General features: G+C 41.2%; 1 protein-coding gene and 1 long non-coding RNA gene across 11 annotated transcripts in view; one reads left to right on the top strand and one right to left on the bottom strand.

Annotated features, from left to right (window-relative positions):
* celf6 (CUGBP Elav-like family member 6) overlaps nucleotides 1-21,351 on the top strand; it is a 196,937-nt gene that overhangs the window by 166,779 nt on the left and 8,807 nt on the right. For 4 of the 10 annotated variants that reach the window (XM_058089009.1, XM_058089014.1, XM_058089006.1 and 1 more), the window contains 6 exons: nucleotides 1,740-1,887; nucleotides 6,077-6,226; nucleotides 7,250-7,312; nucleotides 7,705-7,785; nucleotides 9,592-9,735; nucleotides 15,684-15,833. In XM_058089009.1, coding sequence (XP_057944992.1) covers nucleotides 1,740-1,887; nucleotides 6,077-6,226; nucleotides 7,250-7,312; nucleotides 7,705-7,785; nucleotides 9,592-9,735; nucleotides 15,684-15,811 — 714 coding nt within the window. In that variant the 3' untranslated portion in view covers nucleotides 15,812-15,833. Of the gene's footprint in view, nucleotides 1-1,739; nucleotides 1,888-6,076; nucleotides 6,227-7,249; nucleotides 7,313-7,704; nucleotides 7,786-9,591; nucleotides 9,736-15,683; nucleotides 15,834-17,901; nucleotides 17,969-21,351 lie in introns of all 10 variants that reach the window. The other 6 variants (XM_058089007.1, XM_058089011.1, XR_009132243.1 and 3 more) reach the window with 5 other exon arrangements.
* LOC131139402 (uncharacterized) overlaps nucleotides 1-21,351 on the bottom strand; it is a 109,058-nt gene that overhangs the window by 1,051 nt on the left and 86,656 nt on the right. The window lies entirely within an intron of this gene.

Consider the following 21,351-nt stretch of genomic DNA (forward strand, 5'->3'; position numbering starts at 1 on the left):
AAGACACTCATTGGACACAACATTTGGTCTACGTGGCCCAAAAGAGATCCCAATACAAGAACTGTATGACTTATTTGGTGAAAAACATGACTGCAATGGGGTAAAACTGCACTGCATCATATTAGGAACATGTTTTTAATGATGGCACAGTTATGAAGCTGAAAAAGGTCACCAAAAAATGACATGTGCTTCAGTGCCATTAACTGAAAGCCAATTGAATGACTCTAAAATGTGAATTGGTTGCGTAATAAAATATTTAAACATGAAATAAATAACAAGGCATTGGAATTTAGGAGGTCCAATTCAAAATCATACTCCATAACTAAATATATTTCATTATATTCAATTTAATAAATTAACAAAAATATATTTATGTATTTATTATTTATGTATTTATTTTATTATTGATTTATTTTTATTTAAATTGCCTTTAAATTGATTTAATTATGCCATACAATCCATGCTTATATTTCCAATAACTCAATATTATAACTCAATATTTCCAAAAACTCAATGCACTCAATTTTGCCTCTTGCTTCAAGACACGATTAACAAACAAATTATTGACCAAATAATTGATTATGCTTCCCATGTCTATTTTGGTACACTAAATATATATATTGTATATTTTGGTATACTGCAGCTCCAGTATCATTTTGTGCAGGTGTACCTAATGTTGTGGCTGGTGAGTGTATATTTTAGATGATGATACTACAATGTTTTTGATTGTGTTTTATTATCCTTGAATACTTATATGGTAATATATACTGTACATAACTGCAGGATTTCCCAATTGTGTTTACTGATAAATTGTGTGCCTGCTTGATGATCAGTAAAACAGATTTTACTGTGAAATTGGTTCTGAAAATTAACCCACAACTAAGTGTAACGGTACATAGTATATTTATTATATGGTATAGTGGCATACAGAGTTTCTATACGGTAAACGTGAAGTTAGGGAAAGGAGGTGTAACCGCCCGTAGTCATGTGTCCACTCTAAAATAGAGTGCACAATAGAGTGCAGCCCAGCCTTTGGGTTGGGTTTGAATCATCATTTTTTAAAAACTGTATACAGTACGTATAGTCAACCATGAATATGATGTACCCTTACACTACTGTCTCATGACTCATTTTGGTCCCAATCCTCAGTTTGGGAACCCCTGTATTACACAATTGTGTGCCTAATTCTAATTCCACTGTAAGCCCATCTTGCCTTTTCAACATTTTCCCTAATTTTCCTTGACACTCCAGAATCAAAAAGAGCATGTCACAAGTGTGAACCTATACCGCCCGCCCCCCCACCACCACGACTTCATATTCACACATGAAAGTCACAGCCCGAGTTAGAAGTCTGTGAGATTTTGCACTCACAAGGTAGTTAACAACTCAACCTGACAGGTGAGAATCGCCCACTCGCTATCTTTCTCCACTCACTCCCAGCATTGCATGTACAGTGCATATATAAACGCATGCATTGATGGCGTGGCGGTACAATAGCGGTACACGAGGCCAGCGTCAGGGTAGCTGCAAAATGATGCTGCGGGGGGGGGGCATCAACAACAAGCTCGTCTCGGTCCAAGAAAGAACAAGGCGTGGGCCAAGTAAACAGAGATGTGAGCGTAAACACGTTCTGCTCCCGCGGCTATTTCACCCTCCTCTCCGTCTCTGTCTCTGTCCTTCCTCCCCTCCGCATCCCCATCCTCCTCCCGCCCCGTCCCCGCTGATCTTTAATCCTACAGCAGATGATGCAACAGCAAGCAGCCCTGATGGCAGCAACACAAGGGTCCTACCTGAACCCCATGGCGGCCATCGCTGCCGCGCAAATGCAGCAAATGGCAGCTTTCAATGTCAACGGCCTGGTGGCCACGCCCATGACACCATCCTCAGGTACGGGTACCTCGTCACCAGTGTACTGGAACACCTTCTCAGGGTTCTTGCATGTCTTTTGAGGTTAAATTAAATGTATTTACACAAAATAATACAATTGTAACCTTCAAGTACTGCTTTGACATTAGGGTAATTTTATGAGGCGTTGACCCAAATATCGAAAGAAACGAATACAATGAAGACGTGAAGAGTACAGATAAAATACGTTCGGTTGTCATATACACAGTTGAATAGAAGCATCTTCAGCCTGGATTTGACCATTTCCAGAATTGAGGATAGTCACATATCTTCTGGTGGACTGTTCCAGATATTGGTAGCCTCGCAATGTTTAGTCCTGATTCTGGGTACCCGCAGAAAACCACTACCTAAACTTGAGTAAGGACCTCAAACAATGCACAACGATGAGCCAATTCAAGAAACAATACAAGCAGTTGATGTTTGCTAAATACAAGGATGAAGAGTCTTGAACCAGTCATGATGTGCTATATATATCACTATATTGACACTTACTATGGTACACATTATGTCATTGGATGGTCATATCACCTCATACTTTGGTACGGGTACAAAAAATTACAAAATTAAAAAAAAAACAAAAAAAAAAAACTTAAACTGTATTATAGAAAGCAGGAAGTGAACAAATGTAACAGTTACTGATTGTAAAAGTACCAGGTGGAGGGGTAGGATTTAATAAGCTTTGCTTCTTCCTACTCCTTTTGGACATGTGGAACTGTGAACTGATTATGTGATGCATTCAATTGTAATCTGAAATCTGAAATAAAACCATTACCATTAACCATAAACTTCTCAGACCTGACATGGTTCATGTGGCTGGTGAAATATGTACTTTGACCCAAGACCTTGAAATAGGAAGCCAGTGCAGATATCTAAGCACAGGACTTCTATGGTCATATTTTCTGGTTCTAGTCCGGACTCGAGCAGCAGCATTCTGAATGTGCTGAGGCTGGTTTAAAGCTCATTTCCAGACCCCGGTATGGGGGTTGTTACGGTAGTCTAGCCTGCTGGAGACAAAGGCATGGATTAGTCTCTCTAAATATGGCTTAGATACTATTACGTACCTTGAGTTTTACTATGTTTTTTAGGTGGTAAAAAGCTGATGATGTTATTGATTTAATGTGGCTGTTAAGGTTCAGATGTGGGTCCATTACTACCTTTAGATTTCTAACGTGATGATAAGGTTTTAGAGCAGGGGTCTCAAACAAAATTTATTTATTTAAACTTAAATTTATTTATTTAATTTTTTTCTGGGTACATGATACCATACAGCATCCATATCAAACTTGTGCGGGCCGCACTAACATTAAACTTTCATATCAAGGCGGGGGCCTCAAACTAGTGTCCTGTGTGCCACATTTGGCCCGCGGGCCGCATGTTTGAGACCCCTGTTTTAGAGTCTCAATGTAGCTCATAACACTTTGTCTTTTTTCCTGTAGGCCAAAGACAATGATGAGCTGGAGAAAAGTTTTTTTTTCAGAACAGTAGTGGATGTCAGACATAAGGCTGCTGTTTGAACAAAGCCTACATATCCATTTTATTTGAAAAAAAAAAAAAATAAAGTACTTATATTGAAAGTTTCATCACAATTTCAGGAATCCAGTAACTCAACAATATTGAACAAAAAATGTCGATAAAGGTGTTTGCTTCTCTTCCGGCTAATACTTGCTAGCTTAACTGACAGATAACAGATTCTCAATAAAGACTCCGTCCGAGTTCCACTTCAGAACATTTTACTTTGAAGCCTTGTAAAACATACAGATATAAAGCGTTTAAATTGTGACTTACATAATAATAATAAAATACATTATCTGTGAATAAATGAAATGCGCTAAACTCAATGGAAATTTACATTGAAAATCCCACATACAAACTAGCTAACTATTAGCATTTTTCATTTAACAACAAATATAAACAATTAAATAGATTAGAACATTTAAACGTAACAATCCAACTGTAATACTCAGCAGTACTACTGTAATACTCAGTAATACTCAGACAGGATCGCCATATTCAACATTTTAATGGCAGTCAACTACACAGCGCCACCTATAGACGACACCCTCCTGAAGAAGAACATGCTACCCACTTTTGGGGGTTTAAAACATTATATACCGGAGTTCTACCCCCACACATATTTCATCTAGAATGTAAGTACTTTATAAACCTTGAAAACAGAATATACTAAAAAAGAAATAGAAGTATTTGTAAGCATTTCCAGCACACATAGAGGCAGCCATTTTTACTGCAAGCAGCTGTAACAAATTCATCTGCGGCCTTTCTCCATATGCCCTTGTTACATTTTTTAAGGCTCAAGGAAGCCAACCAAGCCTTTGCGTTGAAGGAGGCCTGACGTGAGGACATGTACAGCATTCCCTCGCATTCATCGGCAGACGCATTATACCTCTCCCTCTCTCATTATCTCTCACCGCCTTGCTGTCAGTCGCTCGCTCCACGCCTCTGTGACAGTGTCATCCGGGGAACGCCGCCAATCCTGATGACTTTGGATGCAGAGTCCTTGGCTTAGCAAATATAAGAGCAGAAAGATTTGCGCTCGATAATTCCCGGACCTGGGTCTGATTTACCTTTTCGGCCGTTGTCACGAACGGCTTTGACGGCTCGACACTAAGTAGGCAGGCCGCCTTGAAAGGCAGGGTCATCGCTAATGTATTAAATAAAGTGGCTCCACGCCGTACGGAGCATTTGTAATCCATAAGGCCTACATATATCAGGTAGCGCCTATGAAACGTAATCCCAAATGCCTTAAATGTCCTTCCGCCTGGGATTAGAAAAATAACAAAAATCCATCAGCACAAAAGGCCGCCGACAAGGTGACACCATGAAGCATGAGTAGTGAAGATACAGCATCCTAAATCCAAAGCATGTTCGCCGATATTCTCATATTTAAGTCTTACATTTGGGTCAGTGGATGATTACCATTTTCAAATATGCACCAACATTCTTCCATTTCCTTAAATGATGCTATTCCAGGTTTTATATGATCTGATTGGGATTTGGACTGTTAGTGGAAGGATATTTTGATGGGATTCATTCACCAATAATACAAATATGAAGCTGAACGCGGTTTCGATGTGCCGTAATCCTTCGTTAATCACGATGAAAGGGTTCCGGACCGACGGCAGTAAGATTCATTTTTTATAAATTTAATATTTTTGTAGTAATGTCATAGAAAACTTGTTTACGATCTTCAACATCATTAGAGACTTCAAAAATATACATTCAAATTACCCATTTGGATTCAATGAAATTTTCAGGAATTCCCAGAAATGGGATATGGAAGAACTCATTACATTTTAGAGGTGATCCGGATCAACATCTGAATTCAATTTTTTTTTTTAAGGATTCTCTAACATTGGAAAATGAGACAATTTTTTTGCACTTGTGCATAAAACACCACAAAAAATGGTTAGAATACTTGAAAAGAAAATACAGTACAAGTTTCCAACAGGTTCTACAAAATACCGATCCAAAATACTGGTTCTACCAAATCTTACTTAATGTGTGGAATTATGGGGTAATAACTATAAAAGCAATCTTCACTCACTAAATGTACTGCAAAAAAGGTCAGTAAGGATAATTCACTATGCCACCTACAGAGAACATACTAACTCCTAAATTAAATTAAATTAAATTAAATTAAATTAAATTAAATTAAATTAAATTAAATTAAATTAAATTAAATTAAATTAAATTAAATTAAATTAAATTAAATTAAATTAAAAAATTATATTAGGAAAGCAGGAAGTGAACAAATGTAACAGTTACTGATTGTAAAAGTACCAGATGGAGGGGTAGGATTTAATAAGCTTTGCTTCTTCCTACTCCTTTTGGACATGTGGAACTGTGAACTGATTATGGGATGCAACCATTACCATTACCATTACCAAAAAAATGTAGATTATGTTGGTGCTTCTTCAGTTATTATTACAATATGCCTGCTGTGAGATCATTTAAACCTGCAATAAAAGCCTGTTGTTTTGGCAAACAAGTTTGGTTTTCATATTTTTTGTTATTGTATTTTCATTAATTTTGCTATTTTTATGTTTATTTTTAATATTAAAAAAAATGAACCACAATATGGCTGAAACACACACAAACAGTAATCCATTTTTGGATTTTAATTTTTGTACATTTCTCCTTTTCACATTTACAGGCACCAGCACACCCCCGGGCATCGCTGCGACAGCCGTCCCCAGCATAGCCACCCCCATCGGAGTCAACGGATTCAGCGCCCTGGCCCCCCAAAGCAACGGGCAGCCCACATCAGAGCCCATCTACACCAACGGCATCCACCCATACCCAGGTGAGTTTGCAGCAACGATTTGTTGTCGTTGTAACCATGACAACATCACTTGATTAACGACACGTCTCCTGTGACAAGTTGAGTTGTGTCACATGCTTCGTTTTAAAAGTTGACAGGAGGTCTTTCCCCTCCCCCACTTTACCCTCCGGTGACATGTCTTTTTGATTTGAAGCGTTTTAAGCTTCAGGGGCCAGTCAGCTGAGACTTTGGCAGATTTCTGAGCGGCCGACCCCACTATGATGATGAATCCATCATTTCATCCTTCAATCCATTCTGGTTAATTTGACGTGTGTCAGCCTGTCCTCGGCTCCTTGATGCTGTCTGGGAATGATTCCTGGAGAAGTGACAGGACTCCCACTCCCCTGCGTGTGCATTATGCAAAGAGAGCGGCCATTGTAATCAACTACAAAGTGGTTTGTTTGGCACCCTTATTAATATTTGATGCAAACATCTGGGTCGAACAGGCAATTTTGAAGAACTGAGGGAGATGACAACCCGAATATCCGCCAACTCTCGGTACGATCTTGCACCCCCCTCCCCCTCTGATGGGTCCCAGCAGTCAATTTCGCCAGATTGCCACAAAGCGCTGCCATTGACTTTCGGCTCGCCACGGGTAAAGTTTGGAACGGTAACCGCTTTGCATGTCGGCATGAGGTTTGTAGGCGGGTTTGGCAATAGTTGCGACAGTGACATGAGACTCGACGTGCGATACCGCATTGCAATAAATAGCCCGGCTCGTTCTGTCAAAACCGCTGAGTTGAAAATGTTCATCGGAAAAAAAAAAAACAAATAAAAGTCGGTCATGTAAACACCCTCGACAGACTGCAACGTGTCTAGCTCCACCCTTGATGTAGTTGTCCCATATGGCACCGTGGTAGGGTACTCATCAGTTTATATCTTGGTACTCTTTCACAGTCTGAACCGCATGGAACCATCTGTACTGCCCGAGTGGAAAAACAGATCCTCTCTTGACCATTCTCCATACCCTCTTTGTTTCCCCACCTGCCCCTGCCTCTCTTGCAGCACAGAGTCCGACGGTGGCCGACCCTCTCCAGCAGGCTTATGCCGGCGTCCAACACTACGCAGGTGATCCGTCTGTCGGCCATCCTCCTGTCGTTACTCGTTCACTCCATCTGCGCTTCTCTCTCTCTCTCTGTGTTTGTCACACTATGACAAGTAAAGATAGCTGTAATTACAACCGGGATTAGGCTGCTTTACATTAGGATTTGCAAAGGATTTTTGACTTGATTCTACACCATCACACACAAAAAATAGTGTTGTCATTCCAAAAATACACAAAGAGCCGACTTGTCATAGCCATAACACCAGAAACGACTTCCTCACCGCCGTCTCATTAACATACAACGTCTTTCCTCGCACTTATTTTGTTGCATCCAGTATAAAAAAAAAAATGCACATGTGAGAAATTCCCCCGCTTGTTCTTGCTTTATCTGTCCCCCCCTCCCCTTTCGTAACAGCAGCCTACCCAGCCGCCTATGCGCCAATCAGCCAAGCGTTCCCACAGCAACCGACCATCATCCCCCAGCAACAAAGGGAAGGTAAGAGCGAGCGAACCACCCAAGATAAAAAGGTGATAATTACCGTGTTCTATTCTCATATTGCTGCGCTGTTTTGAATTAGCAACACAAGGGAAAGAGAAGCGAAAAAAAAAAAAAACGGCTCCGCATTTAAAGAACATTAACGTCGAAACGAAAAGTTACTCTGTCATTATTCAACAAGCGCAGTAATTCAAACTCGGACTGCTTAATCAGTCCATTACAATGTGTTTAAGTGGTTATAAATATTCATCAGATTAATTATCGGCACGCATAATCATTTAGCGCCATTCCTAGAGTAAGAGCGCTCACTCAAGCGGGGCCCTGGCATCACATGTACACTGGATGTACGCTGACGCTAAATTACTCTTTTTGACAATGTTTCTCACGTCTCAATTATTCATCTGTATGATTGTATGTTGGAGACATTTTAGAGCTACATGAATATTCCATATTGGAACGATGAATGAAATGAAGCGTTACCAAAGCAGGGGAATTGCATGCCAGAACCGGAACCCGGAATTGTATGAATACAGAATCCATTCATATCACGTGGACATCGTAATGTTATTGGTGACTAACTGAGCTTTGAAGGAAGTAACGCAAACTGGAGTGCAATACTTGGCAACGACCAGCAGAGGCATTGTTGATGCAGTTTCAATGTGTTTGCTGACTAAGGAAGCGCTACATGATCATGTGCAACCTTCCTGATTCAGCCAGCTCTGCGTTCTGCCCTAAGCTCAAACCGAGATCTGCAGAATGATAGTTGAGAACGCTAGCCGTTGAGCTAAAAACGACCAGCAGAGGCATTGTTGATGCAGTTTCAATGTGTTTGCTGACTAAGGAAGCGCTACATGATCATGTGCAACCATCCTGGTTCAGCCAGCGCTGCGTTCTGCCCTAATGTCAAACCAAGGCCTGCAGAATGATATTCGAGAGCGCTAGTCGTTGAGCTAAAAACGACTAGCAGAGGCATTGTTGATGCAGTTTCAATGTGTTTGCTGACTAAGGAAGCGCTACATGATCATGTGCAACCTTCCTGGTTCAGCCAGCTCTGCGTTCTGCCCTAAGCTCAAACCGAGATCTGCAGAATGATAGTCAAGAGCGCTAGCCGTTGAGCTAAAAACGACCAGCAGAGGCATCGTTGATGCAGTTTCAATGTGTTTGCTGACTAAGGAAGCGCTACATGATCATGTGCAATCTTCCTGGTTCAGCCAGCTCTGCGTTCTGCCCTGGGGTCAAACCAAGGTCTGCAGAATGATAGTCGAGAGCGCTAGCTGTTGAGCTAAAAATGACCAGCAGAGGCATCGTTGATGCAGTTTCAATGTGTTTGCTGACTAAGGAAGCGCTACATGATCATGTGCAACCTTCCTGGTTCAGCCAGCTCTGCGTTCTGCCCTGGGGTCAAATGATAGCAGAATGATAGTTGAGAGCGCTAGCCGTTGAGCTAAAAACACGAACTGTCAACTTAACTTCCAGCAAGACTCTTAATGTTGTGTATAGTATGTTCAGTTTCACACAAACGTAGATTAAGCTGCTGGATGCTCGGACAGTTGAATCATTATTGGATTATTATTGGAGTTATTAACAAATCAGGAGGTTTCCTACAGCCGGAGTCGCCGATAAAAGTAAATCATGAAAAAAATAGCACTTAATCACTATCAACGTATGTTTTAATTACGTTGTCGGATGAATGACCATCACTTTTCTGGCCCAACTCTCATTGCTGTTTTTATGATGTTTATCAGTCAGAGAGAGCTTCTTGTTTATGTGGAACCATAACCTCTTTGCATCGCTTCTCTTCACCAGGGCCAGAGGGTTGCAACCTGTTTATTTATCACCTGCCCCAGGAATTCGGTGACGCCGAGCTAATGCAAATGTTCCTCCCTTTCGGCAACGTCATCTCTGCGAAGGTCTTCGTGGACAGAGCCACCAATCAGAGCAAATGTTTTGGTGAGTTAAAGTGGAGATGGTGACAGCAGGGAGGGGGCGAGTGTGTGTGTGTGTGTGTGTGTGTGTGTGTGGGTGTGTGTACTCTTTCTAACTCAAGCCATGGCAATGGCGTGTGTTTTGAAATCTTATCACGCCCCTTGTTTCCTCTCCTGCAATTAGTGTTTGGGTTTGCTTTTTCTTTTTAATTGCCAGTGTCTATCCTAATCAAGCTGCAATTAACATTTTAAAGGTGGTGTTTCATGCCACTCAGGAAAAAAAGGGGGGGGGGGGTGAGGAAAGAGACAGAGCCTTTCATCAAACAGCAGTAGGGGGAGGGAGAGATCAGCACTTAAACAACAATAATAATAATAATGTGTCACATCATTTCAAAATCACCATGGTAACGCCATAAAGATATATTTGCTGATGCACAAGTGGCGTTTGTTAGATTGTAAATATTGAACATGCATTAGCTATTAAACGGCTCTTTAATAAAATTAATATTAGCGTTAATTTCTAAAAATATCGTATGGAGGCTATGTTAGGCATAAGGCATATTATATTTCTTGGTGAGACACACAAATACCAGACTTGATTGCCGGAACAGAACGACAAGCTTTTTTGCAGGTTTTAATTATACCAAAACGGACACAATAATTCTGAATAAAAACACAACCTATTGGTACGACCATGGCAGGATGAACCTCAACTCTGAATCCCTGATGTCACTTCCTGTACGGTACTTACTCTGCTCCTGTAAACAACAAGATGTCCGCTACATTGGGTATCATGGGTGTAAATGTGATTATAGGGATGGTAGTTCCTGTATAGATGGCACTAATAATGTTAAAAACTGCATTTAGATGGTCCCAACCAGGTTTTCTATGCTGCGACTATACGAAAACATTCAATTTAATATTACAACTTATCACAGTCAGATCTGAAACCACATAACCACAATAAACAAGGTTTTACTAGAATACTAGAGGTGTCATGTGACACCCAACTCACAAGACGGGACGATACACGATATTGGGTCTACGAGAACCAGACGAGAGGAGATTTTGACGAGAATTTTTGGAAAAGTACAATTAAAGAGTCAGAATGGGCCAGCAAACTGCATATAATGAAGTCACAAAGAAATGCAGTTCTCCCATACTGAATATAAAAATATATATGTAAATATATGGTACAATATGATTCATTCATTCATTAATTTTTTACCGCTTATCCTCACGAGGGTCGCGAGGGGTGCTGGAGCCTATCCCAGCTGTCTTCGGGCGAGAGAGAGAGAGAGGAGGTTAATTTTAAATTATTTGCCGTTTCATTATTATTATTATATTTATTTATTACTGATTGATTTCCTTTATTCCTGATTTGTTTGTTTATTTTTCATATTATTTTGTGCAGAAAAATAAAAATTAAGATATTTGAGAACAGTGGAATGTTTTATCAGAGCTTTTCTTGTAGAAAATCGGAACCAAAGCACTAAAAAAGTTTGTATATTTTTCTGTTTTTAATAAATGTGTGGTTTTTTTTTTTTGGAAAACCTGATGCGGCCCAGCCTTGCCCAGACCCTAGCTCCAGTGGCCCCCAAGTAAATTGAGTTTGAGACCCCTGCGCTAGACCCTTTCAGTCCCACCTAGGTTGCATCTTGTAAGTCGGCAAAATTGTAATTTAAGATAAAATTACTGCATTATTGACATCTCTTCTATTGCAATCAACATCCATATCCACTGCTCTACCCAAGATAGACCACGCTAATTAAAGCCAGCAGCATTCCACCGTCCCTCCTCCTTCCCTGATCTCCCACACAGCAGACCAGTTCATCAGGGTGGAGGCGGTGCAGGTGGAATCCATGAGCTTAAAGAGATAATAATAGACTGGTGTGGACCTTGCTGTTGATTCAGTTGGACAGCAGCACCCAGGAGAGAAGCCAGAAAGACTGCCGGCATTGGCTTTCTTTCAACTCCTCTTCTACACGCCTGTCTATGAGGGAGGGAGGCGCTCTTCCACCCTACCCCCCCTACATTCATCCTCTCTCTTTCTGTCCGTCACCCCATGGCAGACGAAGTAAAACGGGGGCGGGCTCCGAAGCATGTATTTAAACTCACGACTTGAAAAAAAAAAAAAAAAAAAATCAAAACAAAGTGAGCGCATTATTCTTTCTGAAGGTTTCTTTTCTTTTAATAGCAGTAGCCTGGAGGCTCTTTTTGTAAGACATTACCAAAGTAGACAGAAGATGGCATACATTCCTGGTATAAAAGGAAAAAAAAGGTATTCAAGAATAATTAATGTAAGTGTGCTGAAGCTTAAAGGCCGTTGTGTTAACATGATGGGCTATTATGAAAAATACTACATATGTGTGACAATGGAGATACTAGAACGTGTAAATGAAGGTTTTAAATAAAACACTACCTTACAAGTGAATTGAGGTACTGCTCAAGATGTTGGGGTGTCACGAGGCATTCGAGGCCATACACGAGATTGAATCTACGAGACAAAAATTACAATGTAATATTTAAAACTATATATTGTAATTAATGAATTTAATGTCTATGTTACACTCTGCTACCAGTCCTGCTAACCTCCGCCCACTAAGACAAAGACACTGCATTACTAAAATAAAGGGGCTCACACCGTTCATGCCATTGTTCTATGTAACAAAATTCGCCATGGTGCTGAAAACAATGCACAGAGTTTGAACTCGGGAGACGAGGAAAACAGACGCGCATGCACATGGCGATATATTGAAGCCGGCAAAATTATGTAATTAATTTTATTTTTTTGTACAATTTACATTAATTTACACATCTCACATCGACCCATAGGGCTGCATGGTGGATGAGTGGTTAGTGTGCAGACCTCACAGCTAGGAGACCCAAGTTCGATTCCATCCCTCGGCCACGCATGTTCTCCCTGTGCATGTGTGGGTTTCCTCTTACATTCCAAAAACATGCTAGGTTAATTGGCGACTCCAAATTGTCCATAAGTATGAATGTGAGTGTGAATGGTTGTTTGTCTATATGTGCCCTGTGATTGGCTGGCGACCAGTCCAGGGTGTACCCCGCCTCTCGCCCAAAGACAGCTGGGATAGGCTACAGCTTCCCCCGCGACCCTCGTGTGGAAAAGCGGTAGAAAATGAATGAATGAATGAATGAATGAATGAATGAATGAATTTATGAATGGTGGAAGAGTGGACTTCACAGCTAAGAGACCCGAGTTCGATTCCACCCTCGGCCATCTCTGTGTAATTTGCATGTTCTTCCCGTGCATGCGTGGGTTTCCTCCCACATTCCAAAAACATGCTAGGTTAATTAGCGACTCCAAATTGTCCATAGGTATGAATGTGAGTGTGAATGGTTGTTTGTCTATATGTGCCCTGTGATTGACTGGCGACCAATCCAGGGTGTCCAGTTGCTTGTTTGAACCTCCACCTTTGGGTGTATTATGATATATTTACACTTCAAATTACGCCGGTTTTTATTTGCTATCTCATCCCACGGTTTTCACACGGTTCAAACCATTCCAGCATCAACATTTTTTCAACTCGTCCATCAGGACTCTTTTGGAAAAGTGGTTAGCGCAGCTAAGAGACCTGAGTTTGATTCCACCCTCGGGCATCTCCCCCGTGTTCTCTCTGTTTCCTCCCACATTCCAAAAACATGCTAGGTTAATTAGCGACTCCAAATTGTCCATAGGTATGAATGTGAGTGTGAATGGTTGTTTGTCTATATGTGCCCTGTGATTGGCTGGCCACCAGTCCAGGGTGTACCCCGCCGCTCGCCCTAAGACAGCTGGGATAGGCTCCAGCAACCCCTGCAACACTCGTGAGGATAAAATGAATGAATTAATATATATATTGTTTTATATTGCACATTCATGTTAAACTGTGCCGGTTGTGTCTAAAAATTTGACTATGCAGCAACCTGATATGCTGACGCCTTTCAGAGATCCCCCAACCACCCACCCACATGCACCAAAAATCTGCCCCGAAACTTGGAAAACAACCAATTAAATAATATTCATAAAGTTTGTGGTAAACTTGCAGTCCTCTCCACCTCTCCCCAAACTCTGACTTCCTATCACCGCTTCTTGGCACGAGGATGTAAATATGAGGTATGGCGATTCATTAAATCCAGTTGGTAGGATCAGGAGTGTGTTGGGAGGAAGTACAGGGTGGTGTTGGGATGGTGTTGGGGGGGGGATCACTGCCAACTGACAGGTCCTTGCCTGCTCCGTTTGTTTAAAGGGTTTGTAAAAGCAGCAGCCTTATCTCATCCGTACTGACAAAAGCCTGCCCTCTACCCCCAAATTAAATTGGACCCATAGCCGTGTGATGAAATCAGCTGGCAGGCGGAAAATTCGGGCCGTCAATCACGGCGGTGTCTGATAAGAAGAGCAGGCGTGGAGTCCCGGTGTGGAAACCTGTGCTCTCATTGCGCCTCGACACCCGGGTTGATAACTCAGTGCTGCAGGCATCTACATCCGGCAACCCTAGCGACCCCCGAGCACCCACGGATCGGATCTTGTCCCAACCGGATGCCCAGAAAACTGTAATACGTATAAGCAGGTCGGTGTGTCACCTTTTAATCTCGCGAGATCTTGGTACACCCCAAAAAGTAAGACTAACGCGTAATATTCATGTAGTAGTGGAAGTGATGCACCTCTTTCTGGTTGCTGTGGTACACTACACAGATGCCCCCCCTGATTTCCCCAAGGGCCCGGGTGGCGGACATTATATATGTGTGCTCTAGTAAATTGTGAATTACAATCACACTCACAATGAATCAATTATATATTAAGTGCTTGTGCGTGACCAAGCGTCCCGTGGGTTTTATTTCAATGTAAAACCCCAAAATAAAGGTTGCACCTACATTTTCGGGAAATCGGGAAGCTTGGCATTGACACACAGTTTTTCCAAAACCCGTACTTTTAATACCAGTTTATAAATCTTAGTGTTTTCAGGCTCCAAAATGCCAATAAAAACAAAACAGGCATAATATTTATTAAGCTAGTACGTGGGCATTCATGTCGTGGACATGGTTATGAAAGTTTTATTATTATTTCACTAACGGTCAATTACTTATGGCCAATTAGTTGTTAAGTCCATCAAATACAGACCAATCTTGCTCATATTGTGGTAATCAGTCCCTTAAATGTGTGTGCCAAATTTTGTAGCGAGTCGGCAAAATACCCTAAAGCAGGGGTCGGCAACCCAAAATTTTGAAAGAGCCATATTGGACCAAAAAAACTAAAAATAAATGACTAAGTTGGCTACAAATACATAATGAGCCTTCATGATTAAATGTTTATTTGCCCTGCAGCGCTTCCTGTAGGAATGACGCACCACGTGACTATTTTGTTGTACGATGCCCCCTCAAGTTCAAATTCATTACAATATTAATATATTATTTTTCATTGCTTTGATGAAATTAATCCGATTTTTTATGTCATTTTTATTTTGATTATTCAAAGAAACAACTTATTTTTCCATTTTCAAACATTTTTCAGAAAAATTTCAGGGAGCCACTAGGGCGGTGCTAAAGATCTACGGGTTGCCGACCCCCGCCCTAAAGTTATAGTAGGTTGTTTATTGAAGCAAACTGAATTTATATACTTTTTTTAAAAAATGAATAGGGTGCAGCCAAGGAATTTGAAGCGCAAATCGGCGGTATAATTTTTTTTTCTGTTGTCTGGTTCTCTGTTCCCGTTCAGCTTTGAGTTTCTAATAGCCTTTGATTGTATTAGCCGCCTTATTAGCCTTTGTTCAATTGTATGTAATCTTTTCCTAATGCTGAGATTTTCAATTAATATGTGGAAAAGAGAAAACAAAGAGCTTTTGTCTCATTGTTGCGAGTTAAAAGGGTCCTCCATTCAAACACTTGTCTTCCCTGCTCTTCCTCCCGTCACTCTTTCCTTGTCCTTTTCTCCTTTGTCCCCGCCCCCCATCTGTGTTCTGGTCTCAGGCTTTGTGAGTTTTGATAACCCATCCAGCGCCCAAGCTGCCATCCAGGCCATGAACGGCTTTCAAATAGGCATGAAGAGGCTGAAGGTGCAGCTAAAGCGGCCAAAGGACGCCAACCGACCTTACTGACTGGTCTGCAGTCTGGATGAAGGTATGAGGACTCACGTAGCGCAAGGTGATGACTTTGCTTTGTTGTTGTAGTACAAAAGGCTGAAGCTGAATAGAAAAATATATTCCCACTTTGTCCCTGTGTGTGGGACTGAACGTGTTTTGACATCGGGTCAATTTTCCTGTTACGATATTACACATTACCAGCTTCACGGGAGCTTATCGGGTTGCCCCCCCCTCCCCCCTAATCGAGAGAATTGTCGTATGTGAGGGATTTGGAGTTTCCCATTATTTACTGCGGGATGCTCCATTGCAAAATTGATGACATCATCAATACCCAGCTGTGCATAATTACCTGACCACTGGAGGCGGCGCTGGGGATCGAATAAAACGGTTGAAAGGGTTGAAAGTCTGCCTCGAGGACCACTGACCATGGTGCTGTAGAACCAGGATGGTTTTACATTAGAATCATTAAGAGATTTGACGAGTCTATGAAATTAAATAACACAAAGGTACAGTAGTTGAGTCAGTTTATTACCTCAAATAGACAACTGGTTGAAACGTTTGCATCCTAAATACTGACGTGTCCAACCTTTTTTTTTTTGCTTGTATCTAATAAACATATAGTCCATAATTTTGTGTCTTGCCACCAATAGGACACCTTGCCTTCCACTTAACCAGGGGTCTCAAACTCAATTTACTTAGGGGCCGCTGGAGCTAAGGTCTGGGTGAGACTGGGCCGCATCAAAAAAAAACAAAAAAAAACCCATTTATTAAAAATTGAAAAATGAAAAAACTTTGCTTTGGTTCCAATTTTCTACAAGAAAAGCTCTGATAAAACATTCCACTGTTCTCAAATATCTTACTTTTTATTTTTCTACACAAAATAAGATGAAAAATAAATAAAAAAATCAAGAATAAAGAAAATCAATCAATCAGTAATAAATAAATATAATAATAATAAAACAGCAAATAATTAATTAAGAAACCACATATAGTTGGTGGGTAGACAAATTATTTTTTTTCAGATTAAAATGAACAAAGCATTATTAGAGCCCTGTAGACATGACAAAACACGACTATAGTCACATTTATACTCTTTTTATTTACAACATATTGCGCAACTGCAGGGTCTTGAGACACATGCTAACTCGCAAACTAGAGAGCGAGCGACCGAAACGGTAGCCTTCAAGTTATTTCCTTTAAACTTAAAAAGCCAAAAACTTACCACTTCCACACGGATAGGGAGGATAACTATTAACAGTTATTCAACCTTTAACATGAACATTAATCAAACGTAATAATTTTTTCTGGGTACATGATACCATACAGCATCCATATCAAACTTGCACGGGGCCTCAAACTAGTGTCCTGCGGGCCGCGTGTTTGAGACCCCTGCACTTAACAAACACATAGTACAAAATTCCCCACTTTAACCTTGATAGAACCCGGTTTGAAAATGTCTTGTTTTTATTTTATTCTAACGGGAGCGAACTCTCTTTGGTCGGAAAAAAAAACAAAACTTTCATATGTTGATAACTTCCAAGGCCCAATTCATTCCTCTCTAATACTTAATTTGGGTTGGTGAAATTTGAATTTAAAGAAAACAATGATCAAGCAGTGCTGTCTTCTTCCAGGAAAGAGTTACTTGGAAATTGTGTTTCTGTGCTGAAAATGATAAACTTAATGCAAAAAAAAAAAAAAAAAATAGCAGCCGTCACTGTGTGTGGCCGACCTCATCACAAACAATGCAAGGCAAATCCAATTACTGTAGACAGGAGGGTTTTTGAAATATGCATTTCTGCCTTAAGGGTTATCTTTGTGCATTTGAAAAGGGTGGGTGTGGGGGGGGGCACATCAATTCAGCCTTTCAGAATGCAACCGCAATCACAAAGAGACGTAAGAAATGACATTCTATTGTGGCGTGTTGATAATTACTTGTTATTTTTGTTGAACATGTCAATTCTTTGTTTACCCAAATCATTACGGTACAAAAGCAATAACAGCATCATTTGACGATGATGCACTGATTTTTGTGACATGAGGACAATCCCCACCACTTGTGTGTCTCCTTCTTTTCCACCAAACCGGCAACCCCCGGGTCTTCACAGTGTGAAGTGGCCTTGCTCCCGCTATAGCCGCACCCCTCTCGCCCGACGCCAAAGTGTCTCCGCAGCAGTAAGTTGGAGCCATGGTGTCATTTTATTTTGGGATGACGTCATGTTGGTTGCATGATGGGTAGGGTTCTGTATTCAGTCCAACGGCGGCTTGTGGAGTGCAGTACAAATTGATGACTTTCTTTGGCTGGTACTTGGTTTGGTGCACTATTCCTAAAAGTGACCTTTCATCCTTTCTGTGCTGCTGTTTGCTGTGCCCTTGTGATGCTTTCACTTTCTCCTGTGGAGTTATTTTATGGTGTGTTAATGTAAACTCTTATCGCTGTTTTGTATGAAAGTTTTTGCAAAAAGGACCTTTTTCTTCACAAGTAGCTATTGGCCGGCGAGTCGGGTCCAAATGACCCCGGTGTTTGAGCGGCCAATTAAAATTTCCCGACGTTTGGAACGCCGAGAGCAAATGTTGACACTCCACTTCTCCGCGGATTCCATCTGCACGAGATTGTTTTGTTTGCCTAACACCGGAATCACTTCTCATTTATTTATTTATGAGGCTGCAAACCAATTACACTCCGACAACGGGAACAGCTAGCGGCACCGCCTCACCCCCAAAACTATCGCCCTCATACTGGACACATCTCATGTTTAAAAGGATAAAGTTGTTTGTCGTCAGATTAGCAGTGAAAAAGGTCCTTTCTTTGCAAGTTCCCAATCTCGCCAGGCCAAGACTCGATAAGACAAAGTCAATTCCATCAAGTGTGTTCTCTCAAAGGCCAAAAAGGCAGGTGACTGTCCCTTTCCTTTTGTCTCGCCACTGGACCCCATGGGGCTGTCTGGATCGGTGGAGCGCCTTTGTGGTGGTGCCCTCTTAACTTTCTAGGAGCCTTTTATGGAGACTACAAAGGCGGCTAAGTGAAATGAATAATTCTGTAAGAAAGTACAAGGACGGGGCAGATCATTGTTACTGTGTGCTAAAAAAAAAAACAAACGCGGAAACCTTGGATACATCGGTTAGAGTACTAACCGAATTGGTTAGTACATAAGGAATAGTGGAAATCCAATGACTCCGTTCCGGTCACTTTTACTTGAATTTTGACTTGATTGTTAACAAAGATGGCAGTGGCAAGGGACAAGTAGAGGTCTGCATATACACAACCGTTATGTTTTGCTAGTATAAGAGTTGTTTTTTTCAATTCAATGGTAATTCTCACCTTATTTATCGACCTTTTTCTCACCGGCTAGAAAGTCATTCATTTATTTTCTACCGCGTAGCGTGCTGGAGCCTATCCCAGCAGTCTTCCGGCGACAGGCTGGGTACACCCTGGACTGGTGGCCAACCAATCACAGGGCACATATAGACAAACAACCATTCACACTCACATTCATACCTATGGACAATTTGGAGTCGCTAATTAACCTAGCATGTTTTTGGAATGTGGGAGGAAACCGGAGTCCCCGCAGAAAACCTACGCATGCACGGAAAGAACATGCAAACTCCACACAGAGATGGCCGAGGGTGGAATCGAACTCGGGTCTCCTAGCTGTGAGGCCTGCGCGCTAACCACAACAGGTTAAATAGGTGTCTAGTTTCAAAAAACTGTTGTCTAAGCAACATAACTAGTTTATCAAACTCTGTCTCACTATCAAATGCATTGAATTCGTCCTTGCTGTCACTTAATAACTCGGCCAACTCGAGTAAGCGTAGCTTAGAGGTCTGCTGGCAGTTTTTGCGACAATGTTATCCATGCTCTCATAGAGAGGCGGTTGCGTTGCACTAAGTGGCAACACCAAAAGGCCCCACCATTTTATTCATCATCCTGGCAACTACACCTGAGCGCCGAGACGTAACTGCACTGTTGACAAGGCTCTCCCGGGCAGCCTGTTTTTTCCAAGCACCCATTTCTGAACTTGTTCCTGTAGCTGTGGCCATCTTGCTTTTAGCCCGCAAATAGCTTTTTCTGTTTTCTTCAATGCTGTAATCCTCCGATTTTCGCCATAAGTTTCTAGTTCAGTCCAAACTTGTTTTCAGCTGCTCGATTGCCGTTTTCGGCTGTATATTTTTACTACTTGCAATCTGCAGAACATTTGTGTTCCGTCTTTCTTTATCGGTTGCCTTTTAAGTTGATGTCGAGATTGTACATTTTTACTGGAGTGACAGGAGTACTGATACACAAACCTAGGGCACCCTCTTGTGGCTATTAGTGTAAAAAACAACAACATATAAGTCGCTCCGAGGTACAAGTGGCAGGACTAGCCAAACCATAAAAAAAAGAGTGTCACAGTTTGACTTACACAGTGTATTAATAACATGTATGCTAACCGAGAAATATATGTGAACAGAAGCAACATTTATGCCAAAAACATGAAAAATGTGCGAACAGAATGTGTAGTAACCAGGTTTAAGGTAATTCCTTTGTATTGTCATGAACAGTAGCTTTACCTTACTAGCTAACGTTAATTTACAATAAATAAAATACATCAATAAAACATAAGATTGCAGGCTGTAGTACCGTTTCGGATTGTGATTACTTTCCGAGAGTCGACAAAACAAACAAAAGTAAGAATGTTTGAATTGTAAAAACACAAAACATTTCAACTTTTTGATGCTAGCTTAATGCAGTCTGACACCATAAAGGTTCATGCAAGATTAATGATTAGTTTGGATTCCTAATTCAGGGAGCTTTCAACTTTGTAGTTTTTCACTGTCCAAAAAAAGTATGAAAAAGTTATCTACTGCCGTCCGTAGAAGCTGTTAGCCCGGAGAATAAAATAAACCTCCATTACAAGCCAATGTTCTTCTGCTGTAGCTGACATCCAGCAAGAATCACTCATGGCTTGTAAATCACGATCCATAATCAGAACTGGTTGACTGTTTGTATCCCGCTAATGGCCCGTCTCCATTTGGCTAACACAGGGAAATAAGTTCGAATCTGTGCCCTGACATCTAAAAAGCAGATCTATTATGAAACGATAACAAGCTCATTTACAGGAGGCGAAAGGTAGAACAAAGAGCGTCTGGCTGCGGGTTCGCATTGGCGAATCAGAGCCTTTCATGTTCGCTCCCCGGGAGCAATTTGCTGTGATATCGGAGCCTTTCTTCACCCACATCATAGCTCACAACATATTAGAGATGATAGGGTGTAAACCACTCTTTTTTTTTTTTCAAATCTCCACCGCGTGGACACATTTAGCCATAATGCGTCAATACAAAGGCAAAGGGAAAGCTGTTTTATCATGGGATTCCAAGAAAAGCTGGCTCCTGTTTGAGGTGTGCTGCCATCGCAGTCCTTTTATGAACTGTATTTCTTCGCTTCGGTGTTTAATCATTCGGTATACGCAAATAAACATAGATAAGTAGAAATCTTTCAGCTGTGAAAAATAATGCGAATTTGTAGGGTTCTTAGTATGTTGTGAGTATGGCAACAATCTGACCACATTTCACAAATG

This window comes from Doryrhamphus excisus, chromosome 12, assembly GCF_030265055.1.
Source record: "Doryrhamphus excisus isolate RoL2022-K1 chromosome 12, RoL_Dexc_1.0, whole genome shotgun sequence".
In the NCBI taxonomy this organism is placed as follows: Eukaryota; Metazoa; Chordata; class Actinopteri; order Syngnathiformes; family Syngnathidae; genus Doryrhamphus; species Doryrhamphus excisus.